General features: G+C 32.8%; 2 protein-coding genes across 2 annotated transcripts; one reads left to right on the top strand and one right to left on the bottom strand.

Moving 5' to 3' along the window:
* Positions 1-270: 270 nt before the first annotated feature.
* Positions 271-3,611, top strand: LOC107847940 (NF-kappa-B-activating protein). The gene is made up of 2 exons (XM_016692558.2): positions 271-1,857; positions 3,095-3,611. Exon 1 carries the CDS (start codon positions 354-356, stop codon positions 1,848-1,850), a length of 1,497 nt encoding a protein of 498 aa, XP_016548044.2. The 5' UTR covers positions 271-353; the 3' UTR covers positions 1,851-1,857; positions 3,095-3,611.
* A 3,902-nt stretch (positions 3,612-7,513) lies between these two features.
* LOC107846854 (lysosomal beta glucosidase) lies at positions 7,514-13,148 on the bottom strand. Its single transcript, XM_047399813.1, has 9 exons — positions 13,042-13,148; positions 12,276-12,747; positions 11,724-11,814; positions 11,480-11,622; positions 10,844-11,087; positions 9,916-10,020; positions 9,188-9,370; positions 8,497-8,701; positions 7,514-8,264 (listed from the first exon to the last, which is right to left on the bottom strand). The coding sequence occupies exons 2-9, from the start codon at positions 12,710-12,712 to the stop codon at positions 7,765-7,767; spliced, it is 1,908 nt and encodes a 635-aa protein (XP_047255769.1). The 5' UTR covers positions 12,713-12,747; positions 13,042-13,148; the 3' UTR covers positions 7,514-7,764.
* Positions 13,149-17,997: the final 4,849 nt, after the last annotated feature.

The following is a 17,997-nucleotide window of genomic DNA, read 5'->3' on the forward strand; positions in this document are numbered from 1 at the left end:
TTTATGCAAACTCCTTTGTTTTATTATATATAGATAGATATGAAAATTTAAAAATCTATATATAAAATAAATAATTAATCAGTAAAATAAATTTTGTTTCCAAGAAAATAAATTTTTGTTGCCAAAATACCAAGTAGCTAGTTCTCAATATGTCACTTGACATAATTTTATGCAAACTTCTTTGCTTTATTATATGTATAAATAACATAAATATGAACTCTTTTGGAAGCAATTATATATATATCTTTATATTATAGATTATTTCCACGAACCAAAATGTTAATTGGGCCACCGTATATTAACCCGCTGGCCGCCATTATTTCATTTCGCAATTCAATAACCCTAATCCCCAAATGGGTCGACTCTCCTCCGCCGTAGAATTCCCCGACGACAACCACCGCCGCGACCGTTACAATTCCGACCGCCGTTACTCGCCTCATCGCCGCCGCAGCCGCAGCCGTAGCCCTGTAAGTCGGAGTCGGAGTCCGGTATACAGTCCATACAGAGTCGGCCAACAACAACAAAACGGCCGAACCAATCGCCGATCAATTTCTCCTAATCGCAGTTACCGTAGACCACAAAGCCCTATAAACGAACCTCCTAGAAGATTCGGAAGAGGTAAGAAACCGTACCTTGATCGAGATCATGCTGATTCCGATTCTGATGAAGAACTTAAAGGCTTGAATTTCGAGGAGTATCGTAGGTTAAAGCGCCAGAAATTGCGTAAACAGTTAAAAAATTGTATCTGGAATTGCACTCCTAGTCCACCTAGGAACAAGGCCGAGGCCGAGGAGGATTATGTAGAAGAGATTTATGAATTTGGTGATAAAATTGAAGAAGATATGGTGGTTAAGAAGGATAATGTATCGAAAAAGGACGTATCTGGAAGTGAATCAGAATCGGAATCTGAATCTCAATCAGAGTCATCAGATTCTGAGTCCGTGAAGAGGAATTCTAGGAAGAGGAGGAAGAAATTGAGCGCGAGACGTAGGAGTAGGAGGTCAAGAAGGAAAAATGAGAGCGAATCGGAGGAAGAGGAGGAGTCTAGTGATGATGATTCATCAGAGGAAGAAGAAGGAAGGAGAAAAAGAAGGAAGAAATCGAGGAGAAGAGAGAGTAAGAGGAGATATAAAAAGGGTAGTAGTAGGAGGAGGAAGAAAAGAAGCAAAAAGAGAAGGTATTCAAGTGAGAGTGAGAGTAAAAGCGAAAGTGAAAGTGAAAATGGTGAAATTAATGGTTCTGATATTAGTAAGAAGCAAAAGGGTGTTTTGAAGAGTAAGAAAAAGAAGGATGGGGATAGTGATGTAGCTGAAAAGAGCTCGGAGTCGAATGAGAAGAAGGGTGATGAAGCAACGATAGATGAAGTTAATAGTGAGGTTCTTGAATTCAAAGAATTGATTGAGGCAAGGAAAAAGAGTAATTTTGAAGATGAGGCTCCAGTTGGTCCAATGCCATTGCCAAGGGCTGAAGGGCATATTAGCTATGGTGGTGCACTTAGGCCTGGTGAAGGTGATGCTATTGCTCAATATGTTCAGCAAGGGAAACGTATTCCACGTAGAGGTGAAGTGGGTCTTTCTGCTGATGAGATTTCGAAATTTGAGGGTCTTGGTTATGTGATGAGTGGTAGTAGGCATCAAAGGATGAATGCTATTCGTATCAGAAAGGAAAACCAAGTTTACAGCGCTGAAGACAAGCGAGCGCTGGCCATGTTTAACTATGAGGAGAAGGCTAAGCGTGAACAGAAGGTTATGGCTGATTTGCAGCGCCTCGTGCAACGCCACATTGGTCAGGATACTGAAACTTCTCATGATCCGTTTGGAGGGAAGTCTGCAGAGGGTGCTGATGCTTGATCCCTTTGTACGTTGTTTACTTAAATTTTGGTGTTATTGCTGTTATATGTAGAAATTTTTATCACTTATCAAGAAACTGGGGATTGAAAAGAATTTGTAGTTACCTATGTCTAAGCTGATAATGTTTGGATTTTACTAATATTGTTTCACTGATTTGTGTGTCTACTTAGTCTGAGGTAGTTGTATTGGACTGCGTACACTTTACCCTCCCTAGACGCCACTTTGTCGGAATACATTGGGTATGTTATTGTTTCATTGATTTGTGTGGTAGTTTAATGTAATTAGAGTTAGATCAGGCTTAGCCGATATAGGTCTTGTTTCCGCAAATTTGCTCTCACACATATAGGGTCGAATTGATTCTACTTTAGCTGTTCCTGGCAACACATTTTCTGCAGACTGTAAGCAGTCAAATTTTCACATAGATCCTCAAACATCGTCCCGCTTTCTGTCACCCTTGATACTTGTTTCACCACATAAAGAAAAAGATATTAGCCCATTGCCCTTTCTTTGAAACATATTTTATGTTGTAGCCCTTGTCCACTTCAGTTCACAAGATGTTACACCATTACTGTACAGGTTCTTACGCATAACTCACCTGTCTGCCTCGGGAAACACTGTTTCTCGTGTTCACTTTCTGACTTGCATGTGTTAAGCAAGTTATTCCCTGCCCCTAGTCCTAACACCATGATTATCAAATAAAATTTGATTCTTGCTATAACACAAGTTGTTGGTGCACTAATCTTTCTGACAAAATAGTAGTAGTTGTGCTAATAATGTGTTGCCCCTGTATTCATACATCAATTGCTTTATTGGTTGATGCTTCATCAGTTGATATGTAGTTATTTTGGACTTTCTAGATCAGCCAGCTGATTGATCCTGTTGTATATTCAGCTATTCCGCTATGTTATCTTTCTGTGGTTGTTTACTGCTTTATTTGTTCTTCCAAATCAAGTTAGTTAGCTGTAAAATTTATGTTAAATGACTTAGCTTCTTAGAATCCCTACAAGGTACAAAGATCACTCTTTTTTGCGCTCTCTTGTAGATATTACAACACTAGCATTTTATTAGTGCTGCAACTTTTTTAAAACTTGCCCTTTCTCAAAAAGCTGGATGAGTCTGTGATTGTTTTTGTGATATGCTGTTTCAAATTGTATTGATGGCATCTTGACTGGTGTGTTTGAGTTTAAAATGCCACATTATGTTTGCTTCTTCATTTGACTAGATGCATGTTCTCATCTATTCAGGGAAAACTTAGCAAGCATATTTAGAAGTTCTGTTAGTTTCCTACATTGGAATCATAAAGATCCATTGAAGTATGCCCTAGGACTATGCTTCTCAGACTCATAAAAATGTGATCGTTGTGCGTGTTGGATCCTCCAAAAGTAATGCATTTTTGAAGGATCTGACATGGATGCAGCAAGATTATTGGATAGAACGAGCAACATGGCCCTAGGAAGCGTTGTAGAGCTTTATTGACTTTATTGCAAATTGTAGTTTTCGTGAAAAAAATGTATAGACTGAATGTATTCAAGATGCCACTCATGTTGTGCTTATTTCTAGATCCTTGCACCTGTCTGTTTGGACCTTTAGACACCTACCAACGCTTATACAACTTGATGATATTATATGGTTATTCGTTATTGTGTAGATAAGATTAGGCCCAAAATTGAAATGCTCACTACCACTTTTGGAAGTTCTGTCATGTAGTTGCAAATGACTAGTTTTCTGCATGTTCAGCTAACCATTTGAGTATATTTCATCTCCAATGTGTTCTAATTCCAGTATGTTGTTCTTTTTAAAGCATGTGTTTTACAACTTAATTCAGAATTTCCAACCCTTTGGAGAGTATGCCTTATTTCTGCTTAAAGTTTTCCCCCAGTTAATATTGTGCATTTATATTTGAGGAAGCATGAAGGGGAACCTTAACGATGAAGTTGCCTCCGCGTGACCTATAGGTCACTGATGTCTGCCTTAGGGCAGGCCGCCCACAACACACTCCCTTGGGGTGCGTTTCTTCCCTTGATCCTGCTTGAATGCGTGATGTGTTGTGCATCGGGCTGTTTTTTTCTGTGTTTGAACGACATATTATATTTGTATTGCTTGTGGACCTTTACAGCTTCATGTTATAATGTTTTGAAGCTACTGCATTACTTCTACATTCTGAACATCTCATGGCTGTGTTTTGCTTAGCAAAGTGCTATATTACTTGGTGTGTTGCGCATAACTACTAGAGTAGCTGCTGCATGCTAGGATGTCTAATGTGTGATTTTTTTGATAGCTGGTTAATGTGTACATAAGGGAAGTCTCTAAATATGTCTTACTTTGTGGTTATCAAAGCGTGTCTTAGTTTGTTAATCAAAGTAGATACAGACAAACCTCAGAAACAATTCTGATGGTTTAGGATCTATTCTAGATATTGTAAAGAGTTTTTTTAGGATCTTATGTTCTGGCTTGAACTTATCTGCTTTTGGTGATTCGTTTATCCTATGTTTGCTCGGATTCTTCAAAAACCACTGCAAGAGTGTGTATCTGATCTCTCAAAAACTATGCATATTTTGGAGGATCCGCCATAGGTTGCGACAATAATTTTGGAGGGCCTCGAACTCTTCAGAATACTGCGAGTGGGTATCTAATCTTTCAAAAGCTATACATTTTTGGAGGGTCCGAACAACAGGGTTTATTTAAGATGTTATGCTGCTAAATAGCTTGTGTGTAACCCACTTTTGCATTTGCATATGGGAATGCATAAAACGTCCACAAACTGGCTGAGCACAACTTCCTCCGGTTTCATATGATGTTTCATTTTTAGAGAGTTGATTTGACTAATTTTTTAAGTTAAATAGAATTAGATTGTTTCAATATTTTGGAATGACTATGATTTAGATATTCAAAACTTATATGAAATTTGATGGGGCCAAGGTTTTAAAATGACATGAAATGCATATATGTATGTGCAGTTAAACACAGTCACGCTGAATCCAGTAATAGTTTTAATTCCACTATAAGCAAACTTGATTGATTTTTCCTTCTTTAATTCTATTTTTTGATCAAATAGAGTGAAATTTTATAAATAAAGTTTGAGGAGGATATAATGTATGCAGATTTTACCACTATTTCGTGGACGCAGAGAAATTGTTTCAAGACTCTTAGCCCAAGTGTAGCAATTTCAAGTATAAAGGAGAAGGAAATATCGGAGAATATACAACAACTAGTAAGGAAAACCGCACAAAGTCGACAAGAAGAAAAAAGAACGACAACAAAATAATGAAATAATCAAATAATGAAACATAATAAACGACCAACTATGCTAGATATCACAAGCAAGGCGACAATCTTATGACTAGTACAATGATAAACACCTACAAGCCTAACTGCTCGAAAAGCACATCACATTCTTACCAAATATCCTTCTATCCTAATACATATTCTTCACACCCTCTTATCTAGGGTTATCTCTCCGGTAACTTGAAGCTACATCATGTAATGTTTAATTACCACTCCCCAATGCTTCTTTAATCTACCCTACCTCTTCTCATACCTATTATATTCAACTTCTCGTACTTCCACACTTGAGCATCCACACCTCACCTCTTTCACGTTTCCAAACCATTTCAATCTTATTTCCCTCATCTAATCCACCATGGAAGCCACTCCCATCTTAGCCGGAATATTCTCATTCCTAATCTTATCGCATCTAGTCTGCCCACATATTCACCTCATTTTCTGAGCATGGACATTTTTGACTGGCCAACACTTTGCCATATAACAACGTCGATCTAACCACCACTCTATAAAACTTATCTTTAAGTTTTGGGGATATATTTTTATCACATAGACTCTGGAGGCAAGCTTCCACTTCGTCCACGGCGCACTAATACAATGATGTCATTGTTGATATTCCCACTTTCCTAGATTATACATCAGAGATACTTGAAACTGTCTCTCTTGGGGATATCTAATGTATCAAGCCTCACTTCCACGCTTGCCTCATGGAATCCCTCATTGAATTTGCACTGCAAATACTCCATTTTTGTCTTGCTCATCATGAACCCTTTAGTCTCCAAAGTCTATCGCCACACCACCAACCTAGCATTAACTCCATTACATGTCTCATTGATCAATACTATGTCATCGCAAATAGCAGACACCAAGGCACCTCATCTTGAATGTACTGGATCATTTCATCCATCACCAAGTCAAAGAGTGATGAACTAAGAGTTGATCCCTAATGCAGCCTCATTTCAACCGGGACGTACTCCAAGTCTCATCCTACCATTCTAATTCGCGTGTTACCGCCATACATGTCCTTCATCGCCTTAATGCAAGCCACCAATACACCCCTGGCTTCAATACATCTCCAGAGAACTTTCCTTGGGACTTTGTTCTAGGCCTTTTCAAGGTCAATGAAAACCATATGTAAGTCCTCTTCTTATTCCGGTGTTTCTCCATCAGCTTCCTCATAACCTGGATGACTTCTTCAGTAGATCGCCCCGCATGAACTCGAATTGATTCTCAGGTCAAATAATTTGTAACTATCTAAATTAATCCTTAAACTCTAGTAAATCAACATAACTAATTTAATCTTGTTACAAATTAAATGTGAGCTAGAAAACTCAATACGGTTACATAAGGCGATAACATAGAGATTGATAACATGGTTTAGAAAATTTAGCTATTCAATTCAACATTGATATTGTTCATTGCAATGATAATTACTGCTGTTGTGCTGCTATCTCCTCGAGGTAGTGATAAGGTTTGCGTACACTTACTTTCTCCAGACCTCACTTGTGAGATTTTACTGGTACGTTGATGTCGTTGTGCTGCTACTGATAGTCTGATAGCACAGTTCAATGTGCTAATATTATGACCAAGTATGCCTAACAACATTGGTGCTGAGATAGTCTTCCTCAATGGTTCGAGTGACACATTTAGCTCGGTCTGAATCTTATCTGAACTTGCGAGAATAACTGACTAAGTTATGCCATAAATTATGTGAACTTAGTAAACTTTCAAGAAAACTAGTTGAGATAAAGAAAAAGATTACTCATCCTCTTGTATTTCGCTTAGTGAAACTTACTTTGGTTTTGCACGTCGCTACTACAACCATTGAGAATGTTACTGTTAAGAACTTTCTAAATATAAAAAGTCGAAATTCTTCTTGAAACCTACTATATAATACCGTAAACTGAAACACATAAATCGAAACAGATGAAGTAAAAATGTAATAATTCATTCAAATCTAAAACCAGAAATGCCAACACAATGAAACATGTAGAAAATCGAAATCAAAACCAAAACTAGCTCTAAAAAGTTATAAACATTTGTGCATCTCTAATTGTCTATCTAGAAGCAATTTGGTCTTGTACTTTACTTTTAGTGAGCCCAAATCCATAAGGATAAAGTGGATCATAGTGTTTATCACCAACATTCATAGGCAACTGATTCACATTCTTGAGCCACCTTCTTGACAACTTGTCACTAACCTTGTAATACCTTGTGAATCTTGTAATCTTAAATACACGACGTCATTTCTACAAGAGAGTGTCACTAACAACAAAATGAGGATGTTAAAGTTAAGAACTTACTAGATATAAAAAGACGACATTCTTCTTGAGACAGACTATATAAAACCGAAAACTAAGATACATATATCAAAACAGATGAAGTAAAAACGTAACAATTCATTCAAATCTAATACCAGAAAGGCCAACACAACTAAGTTGCGCAGACTCTTCACTTTCGATGCCACACCCGTGTCAGATTCTCCAAAAATACAGTAGTTTTGACGAATCCTATACGTACCCGTTGACATTATTGAAGAGTCCGAGAAACATAGCAATACAATGAAACATGTAGAAAATCAAAATTAAAACTAGTACTAAAAAGTTATAATTATTTGTGTATCTCTAATTATCTATCTAGAAGCAATTTGGTCTTGTACTTTAGTTGTAGTGAGTCCATATCCAAAAGGATAAAGTGGATCATAGTGTTTATCACCAACATTCATAGGCAATTGATCAACAGTCTTGAACCAAGTCCTTGGTAACTTGCCACTAAACTCATAATCACCAAACAACACATCAGCCACACCTTGTCCTTCACTACCAGGCAACCATGCAGCAACAAGTGCATCAATGTTGCCCAAATATGGCTCAATAACCACTGGTCTACCTGAAATAAGCACCACAACACACTTTGTGTTGCCACATACATTGCTCATTGTGTCAATTCCTGACTGAGTTATTGTCAAATTCCTGCTGTCACCTGCTGTTTCTGCATAGGGTAGCTCACCAACTACCACAATTGAATATGTGAAGTTGTTAGACTTTACAAATTCAGTTGTTGGGTTCTCACTATACACCACTTCTGTGCTTGGATCAACAATTTCTGTTATTGCATCCAAGATTGTAGTACCTGAAAAAATAAAATACCGAAAATTAATCAAATTGAATTGGAAGAGACTGTTAAAGAAGTCCAATCTTTGTTTTATGCGATAAGTTAAACCGAAAATATACACAGCATAACATATATCAGCAAAGTCATATACCATACTCCATCATTCATTTCATGTGTCTTAGTTACTAAATATGGAAAGTCGTCGTTCTTTTTTTGAGATAGATTATGAAGGAAAGTAAGACATATATACCTTGTGTGACATTGTTTCCATCAACTCCTTGCCAAGTAATTGTCCAACCACCACATTGATAGCCCAAATTATTGGCATGACTTCCAGCAACTAATATTCTTGATGCCTTTTTAGGCAATGGTAGCATAGGCTTATCAGCATTTGCACCATTCTTCAACAACACAAGTGATTTTCTAACTGCTTCTCTAGCCAAATCTCTATGTGCCTGTTTCAACAAATAATAATAGCGTCACATAAAATGAAATAGAAAGAGTATTACAACGACTTTAAGATAATTGAGTGAACACTGCCTTTCTCCTGGAAAACACGAGATACATAGTGCACCAGACTGCCTTTTTCTTGTTTTGTTTCAAATTTGAGTGAATCTGGCATTTTTCTGAAACAACTTGATACTTCATGCATTTATGGAAAGCACGAGATATTGCTTTTTTCTTGTTTTGTTTCAATATTGAGTGAATCGAGCATTTTTCCAAAACAACATGATACTTATGCATTTATGGAAAACACAAGATACTTGATGCATCAGACGGTCTTTTTCATGTTTTGTGTCTTTTTCATGTTTTGTTTCAAAATTAAGTGAATCGAGCATTTTTCCAAAACAACATGAAACTTTATCATTTATGAATAACACGAGATACTTATACTTTATGCATTTATGGAAAACACGAGAAACTTTGTGCATCAGACTGACCTGGCTTCCGACGTGTTTAACTAATCTATAATCAGCCAAAGGATTCTCAAAAAGGCCCAAGGTGAATTTGACTCTCAAGATCCTTCTCACAGCATCGTCAATTCTGGTCATGGGGATAAAATTATTTTTCACCAAAGAGGTCAATGTATCAATGAATTCTGTATAGTTCATAGGGACCATGATCTGCAAAAAAAAAAAAACATGAAATAATCAGATGAAAATTCAAATTTCGCATCTTAATATATAGTATACTCCCTCGATCCCTTTTATCGATCATTTACCCACTAAAAGAATCATGGTCCAAAATATTTGTTGCTTGAGCAAAGTCGAGATGATATCAAACAATCAAAGAATCAGAGGAAGTACAACACAAAGTTTAAACGACATATGAGAAAGATCAAAAGAAGTACAACATCAAATGTTTAAACGACATATGAAAAAGATCAGAAGATGTACAACATCAAGAGCTTAAACGGCATATGAAAAAGATCAGAATACATACAGAATCAAGAGTTTAATCGACAATAAAAACCAGTAAACGATACATGAGAAAGATCAGAAGTATAACATCAAAAGTTTAAACAACATATGAAAAAGATGAGAAGAAGTCAAGAAGTATAACACCAAAAGTTTAAACGACATATGAAAAAGATGAGAAAGAAGTGCAACACCAATAATCTAATAAATGACATATGAGAAAGTACCAGGGAGAGTACTAGAAAACTAACCATGTCAATGCCAGCTTGAACCCCAGCCAACACTGAATGTGTGTAATTTGAATGAGGTGGTGAGGTAATTCTGTCAATTCCTTCCCAATCTGAGATAACAAATCCCTACAAAAAACAAATCAAAACTATTAGTTCTCAAAGTCAGTAAAATTTGTGGTAGAATGGTAAGTACCCCTCCATCGATAATTAGAGGTCTCAAGTTCCCTTGAATTAACCAGAGGTCTCAGATAGGAATATAGTCGCTTTCGGTAAAGAATGCTATAGGGGGCGAATCCAGTTATGGTCAGGCTCCAATACATGTATCCGTTCATCCTTAACCAAAGGTCTCGGTAAAGAATGTAGTTGACTTTGGTAAAGAAGCTATGGGGGGCAAATCCAGCTATGGTCAGGCTCCAATACACGTATGTGACAACAACAACAACAAACTTAGTGTATTCCCACATAGTGAGGTCTGGGGAGGGTAAGATGTACGCAGTCCATACCTCTACCTCTAAAGAAGTAGAAAGGTTGTTTCCGATAGACCCCCAGCTCGAGATACGGAATACTAAGCAAATTCATAGTAAAGCATGGAAAAAGATGGCTTAACATAAATACGACACCCACAAGTAATAGAAAACAGAGAAAAGTAAACAGATTCGTATGTGACATTGGATGAAAAATAAAAATCGTTCATCCTTAACCAGAGGTCTCGGTAAAGAATATAGTCGACTTCCGTAAAGAAGCTATAGGGGTGAATCCTATAGTCGGGCTCCAATATACGTATCAGACATTAGATGAAAAATAAACAACTTTCATCCTTAACCAGAGGTCTTGGTAAAGAAAGAAGCTATAGGGGGCGAGTCCGGATATAGTTAGGCTCCAATACACATAACGAACATTGCATGAATAATAAACAATAATAAAAAAAATTAGTGAAGTGGCTTATTACTCTGAATCTTAGTCTGTCTTTGAGGAACTTGGTAACAAGATCATAATTTGCATGCATTTTAACTCCATTCAAACTTGAATAAGAGACCATAATAGTTGAAACTCCCTTAATGATTGAATGATAATAACCAGGCATGTGAATGCTTAACAATGTATGCCAATCAGCTACCGTGTTGTTCTCATTGATCCCTTTTGTTGTGCCACCATCTCCAACAAAATGTTTTGCACATGCTGCTACCTTTTCTCTAAAAAAAAAATAAAAAAATAAACAATTAATTTTATTAGGAAAAAAAAAGTAAAATTTTGACAATGAATTTAGATATAGAAAATTTAAGTTTTTTGAAATAATACTATATATATATATATATATTTGGGATGGACCCCTTTAAGCCACATAGTGAGAAATTCTAGTGACCATTAAACCTAATTGTAATTTTTCAACGAAGGGTTCAGGTAAAGCCCTATCGCCTCATACTAAGAAAACTCAGTATATTCAATGTATAATCATTGAGTACACTTAGTATACATCGAATATAATCCATCATACAAGAAAATATAATATTTTAAATATTTTTAATCGACTGACTAAAAATATTAAGATGCCAAAATAAAATAAAAAAAGTAAATATTAACTCACTTTCCACCAACATAAGGAATGCCTGTTTTATGTGGAGGTAAGTCCCCTTGTAAACCAGGTATAATTTCAGTCATTTCTTTCACAATTGTTGGATCCTCACTATAACTTTCATAGCACCTACCCCACCTTGGGTCTCTACATACCTGTAAAAAAGTATTAGTCTAATCAGATCACATATAAAGTACATTAAATAATTGGTAACTTAATGATTATTTATAATTTATTATAACATGTTAAATTATACCGCAACACATGGAGCAAAAGCATAAGGAATGCCAGTAGCTCTAGTTTCAAGAGCAGTTGCTGCACCTATTTTTTTCACAAGTTTTGGATCTCTGCAAAATTTGAAGCAAAAGAAATTAAATTATTATGTAATTTGGGAAAATTATACCATTAATTTTTTTTTAATACAGGATTATAATTTAGTGGCATTGGCTAGGGGTAATAATTTTATAACAAAAAAAAAAAAAGAAACAACAAAGTATAGCCTCCACTAACTAAAACTAGTGTATACATTTTTTAATAAAAACAAAGAAAATAAAAGGCATATACCAAAACTTGATTGAAATATAAAGAGGTAAATATATTAAAAAAATCAAAAGATTTCAGCATATAAATTTTAAAAAATGTTTGTCCATGCAATATAATTTTCGAGCGAAAGGATTCTTGCTACGTAACCTAATATTTGTTAGGTTACTAATTTCACAAATGGTTATGAATAATTACTTTTAAAATTATTTGACTGTCCATGTATAAAAGTTAAATGTAAGTATTTTGAAAGATGAAAAAAACTTACCTAGTAGCACCAAGTCCAACATTATGTGGAAAAATAGTAGCTTTATAAACATTATTATGTCCATGAACAGCGTCAATCCCATAAATCATAGGGATCCCTAACCGACTAGACAATGCTCCTCTTTGAAATTCGTTCACCATATCAATCCATTCCCGCGCTGTCGCTTCAGATTTTGTCACGCTTCCACCTCCGCTCAGCAAACTACCAATCGCGTAATCTTTCACAATGTCAGCTGTCATATTCTTCCGTTCGAGTTGTGTCATCTGACCGATTTTCTCTGCCAACGTCATACGGTTCATCAGATCCATTATTCGCGTGTTGATTGGCTTGTTAGGATCCTTGTATGGCAAGTAATCGCCATTTGTTCCCATGCATGGTTCCCATGATGAGAATAGTAGCACGAGTCCCAATAAAGTGCTTGCAATTCTCGATGTCATAACTGGCCACAAAACTTGATTACTATCGAAAATTCCTGTGATAGACAAAATTGTAAGAGTATGGTAAGTAACTGCAAATAAATTATTGAAACAAGAAACCTACAAGCAAAATTAAACATGAAGGGCTTTTTCAAGTATTGAATATACTATTATATACATTGTTGAAACAACAAAAGAAAGATTTCAAGTTCCATAAACTAATAACGTAAAAATATATATATATATTCACGATTTAATTTTCATACTGTTATAGTGTATAAAAAAAATCACCCAGAATTCAAAGAGATGAAATAATTTTGAATTACAGTTTTTAATAAAAGAAAACATACCAAGTAAAAGAGACGAAATTGAATTAACTTTGATACTGTAATTCTTGTGAACCTTTTATAATATAGTATTTGAATTTGAATATTTGAATAGTATTTGTGTTTGAGATGATATCTACAAATCAAAATTAGTAAATATATTATGACCAAGATTAACGGGATAAGATTGAGTAATTAAATCAGTTTAAGATAAAACAAAAATATCTTACACGTAGGATTTTCATTTTTGGTTATATGTATATATTTTATCTTATTTGTTTAGCTAGAAAATACGTACCTATTAATTAATTTTCCTTCAAGAAAAGATTGTGTCATAAAAGGAAAACAATTAATAATTTAAAACAAATATTCATCAAATGTAGATTTACAGTCAGTAATATTTGGCTAAAACGATTCTTGAATTTAGCTTTTATGCGAATTTTTACAATGTTGAATCACCTATATAAAAATTATCTACAATCTATGGATAAACATTCATGATGTGTAATACATTATCAATAATGTGTAATACATTATCAATAACTTGAAAAATAATACTTCCAATTTAAGTAAAATCGAGCGTAGAGAGTAGATAATCTATTAATTAAAAAAATTGAAAAATAATACTCCCAATTTAAGTAAAATCGAGCATAGAGAGTAGATAATCTATTAATTAAAAAAATTGAAGTAATCGAGAGTGTAAAAGAATCTATAAAAATATCATAATAAGTTGGTGTAATGCCACTTTTAGGCATTCTATTAATTAGTTAAGTGTACGTGCTCTATACGTGTATATCATGTTAGTCAATCTTAAATATATATGAAAAGGATAAATTAGCTATTTGTTATGAGACAAATAAAGAATAAAGAGGAAGTAGAGAACAGATAGATTATCATGTTAGTCAATCTTAAATATATATGAAAAGGATAAATTAGCTATTTGTTATGAGACAAATAAAGAATAAAGAGGAAGTAGAGAACAGATAGATTGATTCTTATTTCTTCTCTTGAGGGTTGAGAGATTTATAGGGAAAATTTTTTCTTGAGGGATGAGAAATTATCAGATTGTAAATACAATGAACAAAACTCTCTATTTATAGGGAAAATTTACTCCTAGTCTGAGTAAAAGACAGATGCTTCAAATCCTAATACATATCATAATGTAAATATATTTATAACACTATTTTAATTATTGTATATATATAACTATACTTTCAAAACAATGAAACAAAAAAATTACAACAATATTCTTAAACAAACGTGGATGGAATTATTTTTGAATGTACAAAAATTTGCACAAGTAAGAAATAAAGGTGTGGAACTAAAACTTGGTCAAGTTCATATAACACTATAACTCAATTCAAATAAGAAATGTCAAACTGTTGAAGTGTTAGCCGAACCTACAATAGACACAATGTAGAAGACTACCCTCAACATTCCTCCTCTATGATCCACAAGTTATTTGTCAAACCATCACATCAATTTGTTGAATTCGTTAAGAATATGCACTAACATATAATCAAATTTTTTTGCCATTATTATTGTATAGTGATCCAATAACCTGTAATATTTTTCAAGTAAATTATACTACCATACTGATTTCTAAAATTCTAATATGCATAATATACGTTGAACTCTTGTAAAGAAAGAAAATGGATAGACACAATGGTAATAGACTAATTTGAACGAATGTTTGGTATAAAAATTTGACTCTACATATAGTATATGAATCAAAATAAAGAAAAAATATACTCTCTCCGTCCAATTTATGAGGTATTTTTTGAATTTTAAGATTCAAACGATTAAACTTTACCTTTAGATAAATTTTTTGTCAAAGTCCAATCAAATATTCTATCTACCACTTGTATTAAACAGAAAAACGCCAGATAGTAACATAACAGTAACTATAATATGATTGCGTTATTAGAATAATATGATTAAACATAATCGCTACAACACAATTAAATTATAAAATTGTATTCAAAATACATACATTAGGAACCAAAAATAAATATAAACAAATCCGGGGCAATGTATTACACAAGGGACATATATAAATTGCATCATAGAATTCATTACAAATTAGAATACCACAATTGAGAGTCGGTTGCTAAAATAAAGAATCACATTCATATTAAAATAAGAAAGAAGAAGTAAAATAAGTAAAAGACCTTAATTTTTTTTTTATTTAAAAAAAAAAATCTAACTGAGTAATGCTAGAATACAAAAGAAATTAATAAAGTTAGTAAAGACCCCAACCAAAAAAAAACTAACTAACTATAATGCTAAAATACGTAAGAAAATAATAAAATAAGTTAAAGACCCCCACCCCCCTAAAAAAAATCTAACTAAATAATGTCTTTTTAAAATAGGTAAATTTTTTCTATTAAGAAGATTTTTTAATGAAGGGTAAAAACTTCAAATTACTTTTCTAAGGGTCTTCACACTTTTAATATATTATAGATATAGATTATAGATAGATACTGATAAATTTTTATTTTACAAGTAGTTACGATAAGCCCGTGCAAAGCACGAGCCCAATATCTATCCTAAATTAATATTATAATAATAACTATATCAATTAATATTAATTGTGAATTTTGAAATTTAAGTAAATTTAATTTTCAAAGGAATTTTTTCATATATTCTTAAAATATTTTAAATTATCAATTATTGTGATTTATTATTTAAATATATAATTTTATTTCAAAAATTTAACTCACGATCAAAATTAAACTCTACAAATGTATAAATTAATGAAGAGTGTGAAAAGCAAAATTTGATGGGACTATATTACTGTTTTTTCAGATAACACAGGCCCTGTATATGTTATTTTTTTTATCTCAATTTTTGCGACACAAATAGAATTTAGATAATCAATCATACTTTTAATATGTTTTTAGATATTTTAAGCTATTAGTTATTGTAATTTATAATATTTTTTACGTAGTTTTGAAATAATATCCATTACTCTTCCTGTCTAAACTTTTGTGGCGGTGATAGTCAATTATATTTTAAAAATAATTTAAATTTTTAATTATTGTGATTTATAATACTATTCTTCTATTCCAATTTAAGTGACATTGATATAATTTCTAAAGTCAATCAAATATTTTATATCTTTTAAAATTTTTAAATCGTTAATTATTGTGATTTATTATATTTTTTACTTTTTTTTTTTTTAAATATATAGCAGATTAATATTTTCTAAAAGATATTTTTAAGTTTTTAACTATTGTAATTTATAATAAATTTATATGTTACTCTCTTTGTCAAAAAATTTGTAGCATTGATAGTCAATTACGTTTTTAAAAATAATTTAAGCTTTTAATTATTGTGATTTATAATAATTTTTCTTCTATTCTAATTTAAGTAGCATAATGTTTAGATGATCATAATAATTAATTATGGGTGCTATAGTAAAATCACGATTGAAGCAGCAAAACAAATATGTCTTAAATGACTCACAACAACTAATTAGAAGTGATATAGCAAAATTACTATAAAAAATACTTGTGAAAAAAATTTAAGTGGGTCTCATATAAGACGTCAAGTTAATTTAACATTAAATATTTTTCTTAATACATAGATGATTTTATAATATTTAGATGACTTATAATAATTAATTACGGGTGATAATAGTGAAATTACGTTGAAGCAGCTAAAGTTAACTTGTCATAAATGTTGTTTTACGTTTTCAATTAAATATTATTAATTTTTTAATACATAAATAATTTATAATAATTAATTATGAATAATATAATAAAATTACGGAGCAAGCAGCTGAACGTGTTGACAAGCCGGCAGGTTGACAGGCTCATGCTTGCTTTCCCTCTTATTTTCGTTGGAGTTTTCGTAGACATGACAAAGGAAGACTTCTTTCTATAGAGAAGTATCGATTCCTTCTCGAATTTGTCACGTTTTATTCATGGTACATCCGAACTTTGACTTGTCCTAAGTACCCCGAACTTGTTGTTTTGCAACGTCACGTGACCCTTTTTTGCTGATGGACCAGTGTGTAAACCATGCACGTACACGTGGAAAAAATGTTGATGTGGCTGTCCATGTGGATAAATATAATCCATTTCCCTTATATTTATTCTATATTAAAAAATAACACACTTAGCTTCTACCCTTAATTATCTGATTTCTCTCTAAAAAAATTATATTATTCAGTTTTTCTCTACTCTAAAATAGTAAAAGGTTGAATTTTCGTCAATCAAGTAAGATATTATCTAAAAAAAAAATATTTTTTTAATGTGTTAAAAATATGAAATTATTTGTTTCCGCTTAGTGTTTCGATTAGGATTTGGAGTAGACTCACATGCACAAATATGTTTTTTATTATAATTAACGGAGTAAGAAATTGCAATTTAAGTTAGGGGTATACAAAAATCGAACTGATAAAAATATTAATGATTTATCGTTATCGGGTTAACGATTTTTTAGTGATTTTATAAAAAAAAAGTTATTAAGTTATTGATTCGGTTTTAATTTTTTTACTGGGTTATTGGGTACCCCGATAACCCAATACGTTTATGCTAAATTTTTATTTTAAGAAACTAAGTATTTGATACAGTATTTTTGGGACCCCCCCCCCCCCCCCCCCCCCCCCCAAAAAAAAAATTTAATTACAAAAAAATACATATATATTATGATATAATCAATTAATCTCCAAAAATCATAAAAGGCCTAAACTCTTTCAAACTGAAAACTCCTTACTTTACTGATAAATATAAATCAAACACTTAATTACATATAGTCATAACTAATATACATTACAAATAAATTACTCAAATTTGTGCATGGTTTTCAATAATTTTCATTCCTTTCAAGCACCAAATATTAAAATAATCAATTTCTTTAATATTTTAAGGGTTTGATGATTTTTTTTTTAGATTGAAAGTAAAACAGGAAGAGGGTTGATTAAAATTTTTGAAAAAATTAAAGAAAAATGATTTTTTTTCGTTTTTTAAACAT

The sequence above is a fragment of the Capsicum annuum genome, chromosome 11, assembly GCF_002878395.1.
Source record: "Capsicum annuum cultivar UCD-10X-F1 chromosome 11, UCD10Xv1.1, whole genome shotgun sequence".
Taxonomy (NCBI): Eukaryota; Viridiplantae; Streptophyta; class Magnoliopsida; order Solanales; family Solanaceae; genus Capsicum; species Capsicum annuum.

Bases quoted from the DNA above. Each gene is read 5' to 3' on its own strand.
- LOC107847940 (XM_016692558.2), top strand. From the start codon at position 354: ATGGGTCGACTCTCCTCCGCCGTAGAATTCCCCGACGACAACCACCGC.
- LOC107846854 (XM_047399813.1), bottom strand. From the start codon at position 12,712: ATGACATCGAGAATTGCAAGCACTTTATTGGGACTCGTGCTACTATTC. The intron at 10,021-10,843 runs GTAATAAGCCAC...TGTTTTTTGTAG, and splicing joins AAGACAGACTAAGATTCAGA to GGATTTGTTATCTCAGATTG. The intron at 9,371-9,915 runs GTTAGTTTTCTA...TTTTTTTTGCAG, and splicing joins TTCAAGCTGGCATTGACATG to ATCATGGTCCCTATGAACTA.